At 48.2% G+C, this 14934-nt stretch overlaps 1 protein-coding gene across 1 annotated transcript in view; it reads left to right on the top strand.

Annotated features, from left to right (window-relative positions):
- SDK1 (sidekick cell adhesion molecule 1) overlaps nt 1-14934 on the top strand; it is a 595735-nt gene that overhangs the window by 427747 nt on the left and 153054 nt on the right. Inside the window, exons 20-22 of the mRNA XM_012638907.1 lie at nt 3132-3230; nt 10097-10288; nt 13662-13783. Of these exons, the coding sequence (XP_012494361.1) occupies nt 3132-3230; nt 10097-10288; nt 13662-13783 (413 nt within the window). The remainder of the gene's footprint in view (nt 1-3131; nt 3231-10096; nt 10289-13661; nt 13784-14934) is intronic.

Raw genomic sequence — 14934 nt, 5'->3', positions numbered from 1 at the left:
GAGCTCTTCTTTCTCTGTCCCCACTGGGCCCTGGGGTGGCTCAGACTCTGCTGCTCCTGTTCCTGGATGCCCAGCTTTGCTGCCGTGAGTGACACTTGCAGAGGTCAAGGCTGTCCAAGAAGGACGTGTGTAGGTCTGTGTGTCTACCACCACAATCAAGATCCAATGCCACAAGAATCCTTCCTCCTTAGTGGCCACGCCCATTGTCCTCCTGTTCTTCCTTTCCAATCTGTACACCTTTATTTTTTATCTCCTGTTCTTGCCTTATTTGTAGTGTCAAGAATTTCTAGTAGTGTGCTGAATAAGGTGAATTTTTCTCTTTACCATTTCCTCCCTTCTGCTGGCTGTGGGTTTATCTTATTCTCCTTTTCTCATTTCTCAAGGGAGGCATTTAGATTATGGGTTCGAGGCCTTTCCTCATTTCCAGTGTAAGCATTTGTGCTATAAATTTCCTCTTCAATGTTGCTTTAGCTGCATCCACTTCTCTTGCTATGCTGTGTTTCATTCTCAGTCAGTTCTGTGTATTTTTATTTCCTTCGACCTACTATCACATGAAAACAATGGAGGGAGGGTTGAGGTCAGCTCAGGGGTGCAAACTTGAACAGAAAAGTCTAGACTCTTGGGTGCTGGGAAAATGGCCACTGTTGCTCTCCAGCCAATGGGGCTGTTGTCAGCTGCACGTGAAGCTGGCCTTCTTTTCCACAGCTCCGGCGAAGTAAGAACTCATTGGGGGCGGGGACAGTAAAGAGGAAACGATGTAAATTTTAAGCCTAGACATTGGCAGCTGGTTCCCGCAGAGCTAGAGGACAGCATATTTGGGCAGGAATCCAGGAAGCAGAAATACTGAGAATATAAAAAGAGCAAAAAGCTTTTTTCCTATTCCATCGATTGAAGCAAGAACAAGTCAGTTCAAAAATCCGTCAGACTGTCTTTCTGGAAGCTCACAATTGGGAGAGGATGAGACAGTCTTGACAGCCATTCTATTTCACCATCTTCCACACTAGAAAAGTGAAATTTGTCAGCGTGTTTGAGCTTATCCGTAAAAAGTCTTCTGAAAGTTTCACCCAGATGAGTGTATTTTCTGAGACCGTTACCATTTCTAAAAAAATACAAGTTGTGCTAGAAGGCTTTGTCCGAGTACCAGCTGAGTAACAGGTATTGAACTCGCCCTGAAAACGTGCTGCCTGTGCAAGTAGCCAGGCGGTAGCCAGTGCAGGGACTGGCAGGGGTGAGGCTTCTCCGAGGGAACCTGAGAGCCCTGTTCTTTCCCAGAATAGCCGACACCCTCAACTTCATGCTTTCCTATTTTAAGCTTAAAAAATTGCCTTTTTTATTACTAAAATGATCTCAGTGCTGCCCCCTCAGAAGGTTCTCTAGAGGAGCGTACAGCAGGAAGCAGTGCGTTCCCTGCCCGGCGTGGGGTAGGGACTTACCTGGTACCCGCGCAGGTGCAGGGAGTTCTCTTCCCCATTCTCCTCCTTTCCTCCTGTATCTCCAGCTCAGCCTTTGAACTGCCCTTTCTTCCTCTCCAGTCTTCCTCCCTGTGTCCCTCACTGTTCTCCTGGACTGGGCACTGAGAGGGGGACATGGGGTGAGATTGGCAGACTGGTGGGCTCTGGGCTGCAGGAACAGAGCAGTTCCAGAACCAGCTGTGTCTGCCTGCGGAAGTGACCAGTGGGCACCTCACAGTGCCTGGGCTTGAGAACAGGAGCACTGTCTCTCTTCCTTTCCTCCTTCCCCTGTTTGATCTTACGCCTCCTCCAAAGCATGTCCTTTCCACCTGCTCCACACATGCAGCTATGGCCGCAGAGACTGTGGCAGGCTGCAGGCAAACGGCAAGGCCGGGGAGTCACCAGCATCTGTGAGAACAGCACCCTTGGAATCCCCACCCCCGACACCTCCAGATTGCCGGGCACCCTCTCCCCGCTCCCGCCAGCATAGGGAGGGCTGGCCTGGGTGCACCTGTTGTGGGGGCAGTGAAGGGCTCTAAGCCTAGGTAAGCTGAGCATGAGGTGGGGGGACAGAACTGCCCTGGACACCCCTGCAGTCCAGCCAGCAATGGGCTCGTCCCCCGTCCTGCTGTCCTGTGCAGCCAGCATGCGACTCATCCATCTAAGCTCTGCGATCCTGGCCGCGTGTCCTCAAGCAGGCTGCTTCACAGACCTGAGTCCAGGTCTTGGATTTTTAACTCAGGTTTTGGACTCTCAGGTCTCTTCTCTTGGGTGGCAACAAGCTAACTTTAGAAGTGACTTTATGTCCTGATGACAGGGTTTTGCTGCTGCTGGCCAATCGCAATAACAGCAGCTAATGTTCATCAAGCATTTTCATGGTGCCAGGGACATGCCAATGCTTTCATGTTTTATTAAATTTTGTTCTCACAATTACCTTGCAGAGTTATTTTTATTTTCCCCATATCACAGATGAACAGACTAAGGCTCTGAGAGTTTAACTGCATAGCTAGTGAGCAGTGAGTACAGCCAGGTCGTAAGCCCAGCTCTGGCAACAGCGTTTAACCATAACTTTGCTACTCTGCCCTCCCGCACTAGCAGGAGGGCTGCAGGTCACAGAAACCCCTGGGAAAGGAGCCCATTTTTGCCGGGACTTCCTCAGGTCATTGCCCTGCCCCTCTGGAATCCTTCAGGAGAGCGAGTGGGGGTTGGAGCCTGGAATTCTGGATCAAGTTGGGAGGTGGGCCAGTATGGGCAGGCCTGCCCCTGCTCTGGTGCACAAGGCTCCCAGGGCCCCCACACAGGCCAGAGTCCGGGCTGCAAACCAGGAGGGACGCTCAGTGTGAGCAATTGCTGTTGAGGATCCAGCCAGCCTGATTGTTCTAATTAGATCAGGTCAAGGAGATAGACAGAAAATGAGTTGTGTATAAATCTCCTGCCGCCAGTTCCTTACGTGCCCCGTATGGATGGGCTGAAGCTGGGGAAGATAATTCATGTGATGATAGCTAGGACGCCTTTAACCTTGAATTCCTTCAAACCCTCTGCATTTTCACTACATCTCCTGCAGGTTTTTGCTTGCTCTGGCTCACCACTTCCTTTCCATAGTTAGAATCTTCTATATAAATTTGATCAAAAGAGAATTGGGCTATTGTGTTAACAGATGATTTTATTTTTAATTGGTAGAACCAGGAGCTGTGGGACATCTGAGTTTCACGGAGATTCTGGACACATCTCTCAAGGTCAGCTGGCAGGAGCCCCTGGAGAAAAATGGCATCATTACCGGTGAGTATCCCTGTCTCCTGAAAGAGAAAGAGATAAGTTTGAGGTGCCTATAGCTTCAAACAAAACTGCAGAGAGAGTGGACCTGTGCCCACCTCCTTCTTGAGGGTAACCAAAATGTCTTTCTGGCCACGTGGCAGAATCGCAGCCCCCAGAACTCTTCCACGGAGAGCCAGCCTGTGGGGGGCAGGGTGCAGTGTGCCACATGGGCACCAGCCTCAGTCCGGAGACTTATTCTCTTTGCACAAGCCTCTACAGTTCCTTTGATTGATGAGAACAGTTATTTGGTGACGTGTTTGTTCACATGCATTTATCTCACTTAATTCTTGTAGCAACTGGCAAGGTAAATATTGATATTACGACCATTTTACAGGTGAGGAAACTGAGCCTCAGAGAGAGTAGGCCAGCGGTCCCTGACCTTTTTGGCACCAGGAACTGGTTTCATGGAAAACAATTTTTCCTCAAATGACAGTGGGTGGAGGGAGGGGGAGCTCAGGCGGTGACGTGCGTGATGGGGAGCAGCTGTAAACACAGATGAAGCTTTGCTTGCTCACCTCCTGCTGTTCGGCCCCCTAGTTCCTAACTTTCATGGAAGACAATTTTTCCACGGATGGGGGAAGGGGGGTTCGAGGCAGCCCTGTCCCTAACAGACCATGGTCCAGTACCGGTCTGTGGCCCAGGGGTTGGGGACTGTAGGAGTAGGCGACCTTTCCTTCCTTCAGCAAATAGCACCACAGGCGCTCTTCTCCACCGCAGCCAGGCTGCTCACATGCCAGCATCTCAGCCCTTGCCCCACAGCTCTGAGTGGTAAGGCCAGGACAAAATCTGGGTCTTCTGACTCCAAATCCCATGTCCCGTGCCCTCCTCACCGTGCCTTCTGGCGATAAAACCAAGGATGATGAGAGGCAGATGCCTCTGAGGAAGTTCTGAGCTGTGCATGCCGGGGATGTGAGCTGAGCGTTGGCTGCCCTCGGACAGAAAAGCTCGCTCTCCTCTCCTGGCTGAAGGTGTCTCTGGGGGATAGAGCTCACCTTTTGTAGGGTTTTTAATGATTTCATTTTATAGAAGAGGTTTCTGAAAAACCTTTCAGGTTAAAGCTTAATTTAAATCTTAGATTGATAAAAAATTATTGGTTTGATAAAACAAGCATGGGCTTTAGCCTCAGAAGAAGTTAGGGAGAGTCCCTTGTCCCACTGTCACTGTGGGAGCCTCCACTTACCTTTCAGACCCTCAGTTTTGACTGTGGGCACAGCAATCCCCCTCAGGGGGGCTGTTGGGAAGATTAATTGAGACAAATTGTACCAAGTGGTTGCCCACGGACTGCCCAGAGCAGCTCGGCCACCAGTGGGTATCCTTCAAATTTCCTTGAAATTCCTAAAGTTTTAGGCAAGCCATTAAATATTCTTATTGCTTGGCCACCTGTGCAGTGGGCACTTGTATGTCATCCCTCACTGGGAAACCTCTCCTATGGCATCTCTTGTCCTGTCAAGGGCTCCTATCTAGATATTTTACACGGGCCCTGAGGTTTCAGGCAGCCAGGGCTTCTGAATAAGCTGTTTGTCCTCACACTAGTGGGTCAGTTTGGGGCTGAGCTACTTTGTCACACAGCTGGTTGTTGTGGTCCCAGACTGCCCACAGGATTCTGTGTCATTCCTGGAGTTCCTGACAGTTCTGTGGAACAAACTCACGCTCTCCGGGTATACCCAAGAAGCCTGTGCAGGGCTCGTGCTGCATGGAGACCACAAACAGGTGGTTCCTGCTGCCCAGCTGCACTGTGGAGGGGCCCCTTCCTCCCACCACTCGTGTCCCGGACGGCAGCAGCAGTAACAACCCCGGGCACTTCCCGTGTGTCAGGCACCTTAGCACTGTGATATTTGCTTAACACCCACACCAGGTGTGTCTTATAACCCCCGTCCTGGCAATGGTGAGCCTGAGACATCAGGCAGCAATGTCCCATAGTCACAACCTGCAGGTGGCTAAGCCAGCACAGGGACTGGTGTCCGCGTTCTCTCCTCTGCATCACCAATGTGCCAGGGCTGGGGTTTGAACCACGCTCTGACCCCTACGCTGGAGGTCTCTCATCTGCCCCATCCACAGTTCTCTCAGTGTCTCAGGAAGTTTCTCGAAGCACCCCTAGGCCAAAGAAATACCTAACAGTTCTGTTTATTAAGTAGTTAGATCCAAACAACTTAAGTATTTATGTGCTAACAATTTAATAGCCATTTAAAAAATAATACATGTTAATTGAAAGAAAAAAAATACTTGCATTTCCTTCTTCAATAACCACAATTTGTTCCTAGTGGGATGTGTGCACCCATTGGGCCATTGGGCGCTGCCCAGCTTCTCAAACCTTGGAATCAGACTGCACCCCTCCTCCTTCATTTCCTGTTCATGTTGGTTTTCACATGGTTCTTATTTTCTTATCCCAAGAACCACCAAAACCTCTACTTTGCAGAGATAGGATGTATCCAGAGGCACATGGTATGCTCTGATCTTGAAACTGTAAACTGCCTCAAGCTGGAGGCTCACGTGTGCCCAGCAGCACTGCGCAGCCTGTGCTTTCCTCCAGTGCTCCTGCGGGTCACAGCAGCATCCCAGGTGGCCCAGGGCACAGTCCGGAACTATGCTCCTACATGGACCGGTTCCCACACAGAAGGGCTCCCACACAGAACGCCTCCATTCTCTTCTGTTACACAGCAAAACGGCGCCAGCCCCGTCACTGGTGATTGGTAAACGTCTGCAATCGCCGCACCAACCACATCCCCTGACAGGATGGAGCACTCAGGTCCCATCACACAAGGGCACCTTGGAGCCAATGCCACCTCTAACCTTAACCTTTAAATAAAGCAAATTTATGAATCTAGCTCTGCCTTCAAGAAGCTTATGTTTTGAAATACCCACTTCAAACGATGTAATAATTCTAGGAATGGAGAAAGTCACTACCAAGATTTGACATCAAGCCTCCAATATGTCGTACATCTTATTAGTATAGAATTGCGAATACTGAGTATGTAAAGTGAAAAAGACGTCCTGTTTATTTGGAGTAGAAGGAATTAAAGGGAGGGGGAACAGCAGGGGAGAGACATTAGAGATGGCAGGAAACTAATTAAGTTTGATATTGCTTTAAACCATAGAAAGGAAGGAAAAACCAACTAGTTGGGGGGTGGGTAGAAAAAGCTTAGCAGGAGCCGACTATCTGGACAAAAAGGGCTTTCCAGCTGGACCCCGTAGAGACCAGGTCTGTGCCTGCCTTAGCGCCGCGCTCACCGTCCTTCCGGAAGTTGGGCTGCTGTGAGGAGGAGGATGATTCACGTCTGCCCAGGGTTTTTCAGACCCACAGTCTGTCCTCTTTTAGGGTCTAGCTGACTCCTTGGTAGGTTGTTTTGACACGGATGACTTCCCTTTTTATAGACACACAAATTTACCCCTGCCCTGTCCTTTGTGAACACACTACACATACTGTTCTTGTTGTAAAGCGTAAAGAAAAATCCATGGCCATGATCATTTGAGTTGAGCCGGCATCTCACGGCTAAGCGGTGGTTGCCGATGCTTCCAATTTATGATCATCCGTTCTCACCACCTAATAGGGCTTAATGAACTCATTTTCCTATTTTATTTAAACAGATACCTGTAGTTACAAGCAACAGCCTATTTATTGTGGAACGTGACCTTGGACACTCTGGCCTTCTGAGTTGGGTTTAGCCAGGGGCTGCCTTCTGCCAAGGCCTGGGTTTGGAGGTGACCGTGCCGTCCGGGCGCAAAGGCCTAGGTCAGAGCTTCAGGCAGATGCTCTGCTTTTTCCTCTCAGCATGGCCATGTTGTCCCCCTTTCACTATGTCTGGCCTGTGCCTTTTTCCACTGCTACTCACTCTACCAGATGTACCTTATGTCACCAGAAGCTGCGCTGGGTACCTACAGCTCTGTCTTCAGCAGCTCTTAAAGGAGAATGTCTTACAAGAGGTGAGATCAGATGATCATTATCTCATTAGCCAGGCGTCACCCCGTCACCTCCCAGGGGCACCTGCTGTCAGTGGTGCTCCCCCTGCACTAGGTGCTCTGCCCTGACAGACGTGGCTTTCTAGAGCGACACACTGGCAGCACCAAAGAAGCTCTATTTCATGGTGAAGGTAGAGTATTTTATCAACTACAGCAAAAGAAAAACTGTGTTTGTGGGTAGAACTGGCCTCCAAAAACCAGTTTCAGGAAATGTTGATGTGGCACCACCATCCTTTCACAGACTTCTGCTAACGCAGACCACTGTTCTCAGGGCGGCTCCTGGGAGCAGACGATAACCTAATCACTGGTCCTCTGCCCTACGCCACATTATGGCCCTGTTGGAAACGGGAACGGGGCTTCCTCAGCCTGGCCAAAGTGAGCGCCCTCCCCCATGCCTCCTTTTACATTCAGGGCCCAGAATGAGAGCGAAGCTTGAGCAGGGGGCGGACGCGCACCCGCCGGGTAAATTGCCCATAGCACTCTCATTGTAAATTTCAGTATCTTCCACTCTCCCTCTGTAAACTCTGATTTATGAGGGCTGGGATGCAGACAGACAGTTTGTGATTGGATGTACTGCTCTCTTGTAGGGAATTTACTTCAGATCAACAGAAAATTATTTCTGAAGCTCCTCTGGTCGTTAGTCTCAGTTAGGTAGCCTCAGGGAGCAGGTGGGATGCCAGGCTGGGGACGCCCCCGGCTCCTGGCTCTGGGCACCTCTCTTTTCTCTCCTCTCGCACACGGGCACCAGATGAGACACCCGCTGGCCAGACCTTCGGAGTCCACCACGCACAGCCCCAAAATCTGTGCATGAGTCGGGGGGCATCTTTACCCGCCACATGCCATGGTGCTGTCCATCTGTGTGCTCACAGGCGTCACTGGCCATCCCGTATCACGAGTGCTGGTCCAGTGCCGGCTCTCTGCTGCTATTTTGCTTGTAGATTGGCCTCTTTGGTTGTCTGTTTGGTTTGTGTTTGTAGCCCTAACACTTTGAGCATATTATGTTGTCAATTTTGCTACTAATAAATCCCAGCAATGCTGAGCTTACTGAAGGTGCTGGAATCGCGGGGGCTCACCTCCAGGTTGACACGATGAACAAGATGCTGCATTTGAGTAAATTCTGATGAAAATTTAACAAAATTTTCTGGTAATGTTATAACTTTAAACAACATGTTATTAACACGTTCACAGTAGACCCTGAGTTTCAAATTATTTAGAGATCCATTAGGCATAACCTGCCAAAGCCAGGATTTCAAGTTCACTCATCACATCAGGAGAAGGAGGCTCTCTGGGAGGCCAGGGATTGCAGCGTCCAGGCAGAGCGTGGGCCCTGGAGCAGGACTGTTTCGGGTTCTAGCAAGTTCACGAAGCTCTCTGTGCCTTGGTTTCCTCCTTTGTAAAATAGGAATAACGATGGCTCCAGCTTCCACGGTGTGGAGTGAGGATTAAATGAATTAATGAGGGGCTAGACAGGGTGGGAAGATGAGGCGAGGCGTAGGGAGATTTGAGGGTCTGCAGTTAGGGGCCAGAATGAGAAGAAGGCAGTGGTGGGTGGTCAACCTTCTCCCCCTCCCTGTGAGGATGAAAAAGAGGAGCAGCTGGGAGCCCTTGGCGAAGCCACAGGGAGGATGGCTTAGTGATCCACACGGGCCTGGCTAAGACCCAGAGGCCAGGAGAGCTGCAGCCACTCGGTGACTCAGCTAAGGGAATTTGGGGAGCTCTGCTGGGCCCCCCTCTGGTTGCCCTTATTCCATTGCTGTTCCCACCTGTGACTCCAGCGCGGGTTCACTGGCGCCAGCGCACAGAAGATGCTGGGCTCATGAGGCTGTGGGACAACCAACGGGGAGTGGCTTCTGAGATTAATTTTTTTTCGAAATAGTGAAGTCCCAAGACGCTCTCCTTTAAATTCTTGTTTACCTGCAAGTGCAACTTTCTAACTTTATTTATTACTTTCATCAGAATGAGAAGGAAGTTTAAGATGTGTCCTAGTGCTTCAGCATCCCTGAGTTTATTGACTGAAAAGAAGGATGAGCAAGCGTTTTCAGCGGTTTTCCTTTGCTTCTGGACCCGCGAGCTCTTTCCATCACCGTCTCCCTCTTTAAAAGACACTTTTAAGCGTTCTCTAATCACATAAACTCCTCTCCAAGGGGGCTGATTCAGGAGCAAGTTGGGTCTTTTTTCTCTAAACCCCAAATCACAACGGAATCCGAGGTTGAATAAATTGTAATCACGAGGCCCCGCTAGACTGAACAGAGTACAGGGGAAATCAGATTTGCCGGGAGAACAGGATATTCAAAAAGGGGAGGGGCAGAGCTCAAAGCAAAACTCATGCACTCAGGTAAAAAGAAAATTTTCCAGACAAAGCACTTTGCAAAATGGAAGAGTGGTCTATCAATCATTGCATAAGGGAAAAAATAGAAATGTTCCCACAAATTAGTTGCAACCCAAGAGCAAGCCACTGATTTAGGGTACCGTATAATGAAAATATCAGCTTATAAAAATGGAAATATTGGTGAAATGCACCCATAATTTGACAAGAGAACGTTACATCAAGCACAGCAGGCTGGCGGTCATCATCCTTCTGCAGTCCTCACACCGGGTTCTGAGGTTCCCAGAACATCTGACAGGCCTGTCCTGGTGAAGCTCACCTGGCTGGGAAAGACAGGCCGCTGTGGCAGGCGAAGGGGCAACAGAGATTGCCAGGGAGGGGCCGAGCCGGAGCTTCATTTCCATGGGACTACGGGTGCTAACTCGCCTCCTGCAGTCTAGCTGAGCTCTTCCTTGTTCCAAATCTGCAAAGATAAGGATACGGCATCTAGCCTCAGCCCTTGACTTTCAGGAGACCCCGAATCAGCTCTTGTATTGTCACTTTCTAGGCTATCAGATTTCCTGGGAGGTATATGGCAAGAACGACTCTCGTCTTACGCACACTCTGAACAGCACAACTCTTGAGTACAAAATCAGAGGCCTGTCGTCCCTTACCACCTACACCATTGACGTGGCTGCAGTGACTGCCATGGGGGCTGGCCTGGTGACCTCCTCCACCATTTCTTCCGGAGTGCCCCCAGGTCAGTAGAATCATTTCGGGTTTCCTGCTGTTGCCTTTCCTTAGTGATGTCTGACACTGGAAGCTGATCTCAGCACTTTTGTGCAGAAGCCACTGAGTCTTTGGAAAAGGGGGTGTCAACCTCCTGCTGAGACACTTGAGGGTGAGTGTTGGCCCAAGTTTAGTCTTTTTTCCAGAGTATTTGATTGTGGCTTAACACTTCACCTGTCACCATGTGGATTAGTAGAAATGTGCCTACGGGAAGAGAGAGATTTGGATTCCACAAGTGTGAGTATGGTCTCAAGCATCCTGAGACTGAACTAGCACCGAGGGAAGTATTAATATGAAACTTAAAAATAGGAAGCATAAAACTTTTTTCACTTAACAAAACAATAAAAGTTTGGGTTTGTTTTCAGAAAAAGAGTAGGAAAAGGTGGGAAGAGTAACAAGTAAAGAGAGAAAGGGAGAGAAAAAGGTCTCCATTGGGAGTGAGGAGAGCTCTGTGGTGTGAGCATGAGACGTAGCTGTGGTCACGTGTTTTTGAAATTCAGATTATCTTCCTAAGTAAATGTTCAGCACACTCATTTCAGCTTTAGAAAATTGCTGCTCAGCTCTTTCTCTCCAATTTTAAAGTTTATGTTCAAAACTAAGGTGTTTTTCCACAGAATTCTCAAAGAGATGTGGCTGTGAGAAAATACCATGGGGCTATCAGTTCTATTCTTTAATGAAAGCCTCTTGCCATTGAAAAGATGTTAATTTTCCTTATTTTGGTCTTTGAGAAAAGTTTCACTGCCTGCCTTGTAAGGTCTTGAAGGATCCCTGTGAAACCAGCATTTACCCCCTAGACACCCCACACACAGGTCAGTTTTCATGCCCTAATTATTTGGCAGGGGGGTGGCATGTATGATCTGAACAGAATACAAAACTTCGAATAAAGTATATGCAGCAAAAAAAAAAAATCCCTGTAGGAAAGCACACGTTCACCATTCTTACCTATTCTCGCGGGCACTGCCTGCAATCCAGGGAATGCCAGGACGTGTTCCATTAATCCCCCAGCTGCCCGCCCTGCCTGGTGGAGCCTGCACCTGTCTGTCCACTCACAGCCTGTGGCTGTCGCCCTCTCTCGGAGGCAGGGGCCCTGGCACAGCCTGTGCTTCAGAGCCACAGACCACCGGACCCCACCACGAGCGTCTGCTTCGTGGATCTGGGGTGCAGCTTACACGTTTACCTTTGGAACATGTTCCCAGGGGTGCCTGCTGCTCAGGGGCTGCACTCTGAGACACTTATTCTAGGGCCTTTCAGTAATTTTAAAAAATACATTCAAAAAATAAAATAAGTAAAATAATAATAAAATATATTCTTTTTGTTTTGTTTTGTTTTTTGTTTTTTTGTTTTTTTGTTTTTTTGAGACAGAGTCTCACTGTGTTGCCTGGGCTAGAGTGCCGTGGCGTCAGCCTAGCTCACAGCAATCTCAAACTCCTGGGCTCAAGCGATCCTCCTGCCTCAGCTTCCCGAGTAGCTGGGCCTACAGGCATGCGCCACCATGCCCGGCTAATTTTTTCTATGTATTTTTAGTTGTCCGTTTAATTTCTTTCTATTTTTAGTAGAGATGGGGTCTCGCTCTTGCTCAGGCTGGTTTTGAACTCCTGAGCTCAAACAATCCGCCCGCCTCAGCCTTCCAGAGAGCTAGGATTACAGGCGTGAGCCACTGCGCCCGGCTAAAATATATTCTTTAAAGAAAGAAGTCTTTGACTTACAGGAAGATTCATTTTATTCATTTATTTTACACAAATATCCAGTTCCCATAACACACGTTTACAGTATTTAAAGCCAGTTCCCTAAGCACATATTTAAAATATCCTTAATAGTTTCAACACAGTAGGGATTATGAAGGTATGCTTTTTAATCTGTTAAAAGTGGCTGCAGATACCCACTGAGGGCAACACTGGAAGCAGAACTGTGTGTTAGTGACCAGGTTTTCCTGGGATGGCTTGGACACTGCATCCAGGACAAGGGAACAGGCCGGCTGACCTACCAAAGGCCTCTGTGATCCACACTGCACCTGACCCTGCAGAGCAGAGGATGAGAGGGGAAACTGAGGCCTGCTGTATTGGATAAGGCCCTGAGAACCAAGGTGCAGGGAGGCCATGGAGTTGCTGTTGCTTCGTTTGCAGGACAGATCACCTGTGGCCAGAGAGTGAGCCCAGGACCTGCCTACACATTCTAAGTATTGGCGGAAGCAACACCATGTGGTGGTGATCACTTTGGGGACACTGTATTCTGTTTGCCGTACTTGAAGTTTATATCCATTAATGACTGGAGAGCCATTCATAAAGTCCAGAGAGCTGAGAAATACAAGGAAAAGAGTCACTTATCCTTCGATTTAAACATTTTCTTCTTCACATTCATTAAACGAGATGTGGAAAGGACCCTTGAGATCCTAGAGACCTTGCCTGTGCCAACACTGAATTGATCCCTAAAGTAGTTCTAGTGTCCCTGTGTTTGGGTTTTAAATACCCCAAACAATGGCAAGTTAGGAAGTCATTCCTCAGAAATGCAGTCTGAAAGCTGTACTTGCGTTGCATTTCCTTTGTTTTTTCTCATTTTATCCCATTATCTTCCTCTATGGTATTTTGCATTGCATGATAATAAAAAGCTCTTACTCTGAACTCAGTGTTACACTTCTGAGTGGGAGGCGCTCTTTGGAGGGCAGCCCCTACCAAAGGGTCTTTCGTCTATGGGTGGGCTTAAGCCAGAGCTGCCCTCAGAGGATGGGGGTTTATTCAGAAGCACCTTCCACCTTGTTTAGTTGCTGGAGCAACTGAATACAAGCGGAGTAGGAAGAGTTCTGCACTTTCACCTGAATTTGGTTGTCTTGGAAACCAGACCAAGAAGGCTGAGGCTCAAGACCTGAACACTCACCCGGGCCCTACTGCCTAGAAGCAAAACTGGGCCTGTATGTTCTTCCATCCACCCTATGAGGTGCGTGGTGATTGAGAAAGGGAGCGTGGCCGTTCCATTCTTGGCGTTGTTTCAGGAGCCAGGAGGAATTGTATTCCTTCATCCTTGTTTCATTCAACAAGTGTCTATTAATTGCCTACTATGTACAGCAATGACTAAGACTTGATCCCGCCCTCTGAGTTTATCCCCTAGGATAAACCCCACTCGTGATGTCTCCAGTGCCACCTCGGACGCGTGGAGCCCATGGGTGGCCTGTTAAAGTGAAAACCATGCCGCGGTGATGCGCTTGGGGGAAGCTGTGCTGCTTCTCACCCTCTAGGCTGTGAAAGCAAATCCTTGTTTGGAATAGGATCGTTTTGAAACTGTTTACTTGCTGATACCCTTGATACCTTTTCTAAGTTGTGACGAAATTTAAATCTCTTGTTCATCTCCAGACCTCCCTGGCGCCCCGTCGAATCTGGTCATCTCCAACATCAGCCCTCGCTCGGCCACTCTTCAGTTCCGGCCGGGCTACGACGGGAAGACGTCCATCTCCAGATGGGTCGTCGAGGGGCAGGTATGTGTCTCATCAAGCTGGGTGTTGGCGTTTTGCAGAGTAATGTTGGGACCTGTACTTGAGGGGCCGAGTGACGCCTCTGCAGAAGGCCTGGTCGACAGCTGGCGTGGCCATGGGGCGCTCAGGGAGGTGGTCATGCCTGGAGGAGGAGAGCCAGAGCCTGGAGACGACTCAGATGCTCAGGCAGGACGTGGACAGAGGAGGGAAAAGTGGACACCCTCCTCGGTGAAAGCAGGAGGGATCGTAAGGGTGAAAATTCAAGTCATGGTTCAAAATGGGCACCCAGCGTTTGATAGCATAGTTGAATGAGTTTTTTAAATTTTTTTTATTTAAATAGATTTAGGAGGTACAGTGGTTTTTTTGTTACATGGCTGAATTGCATAGTGGAGAAGTCTAGGCTTTTGATATACACATCACCTGAATAGTGTACATTGTACCCAATAGGTAATTTTTCATTACTCTAAATTTTTCATTGCTCTAAGCAGCATGGCATAAAGGAAAGTCTAGAGGCTTTAGAATCGCTCTTGGGTTCAAGTCCCGAGTCTGTGTGTTACAAACTATGTGATCTTAGATAAGCCACCTAATCTCTTTGAGTCTTAGTTTCATCATCTGTAAAAACAAGATGATAGCATTTTGTAGAGTTGTGAGGATTAAATTAGGTATTATATAAAAAAATATATAGCAGTGTTTGGGGTAATAGGTAGTCAATAAGTGTGATATTGTTTCTCCTTACTTTATAAATTTTGATAAAATCTTCCCCCCTACTTTTTTTAGTTGACATGTAATAATTGTACATAGTTATGGAATACAGTGATATTTTGACATGTGTATATAATGTATAATGATCAAATTAAGGTAATTAATATATCATCACCTCAAACATTTATCATTTCTTTGTGTTATGAACATTCAAAATCCTCTCTTTAAGCTTTTTGAAAATATAATAAATTTGTAATAAATTATAGTTAACTATATTCACCCTACAGTGCTGCAGAACACCTGAACTTATTCCTCCTATCTAGCTGTAATTTTCTACCTGTTAATCAACCTCTCTCCCTGTCCTCCATCCTCCCCTACCCACTACCCTTCCCAGCCCTCACACCCACATTTCTACTCTCCACTTCCCGTGAGCTCAAAATTATTTTTTTGTT

The sequence above is a fragment of the Propithecus coquereli genome, unplaced genomic scaffold (genome assembly GCF_000956105.1).
Source record: "Propithecus coquereli isolate 6110/MARCELLA unplaced genomic scaffold, Pcoq_1.0 Scaffold137, whole genome shotgun sequence".
Taxonomy (NCBI): domain Eukaryota; kingdom Metazoa; phylum Chordata; class Mammalia; order Primates; family Indriidae; genus Propithecus; species Propithecus coquereli.
This window is presented reverse-complemented; position numbering and strand designations above follow the sequence as displayed.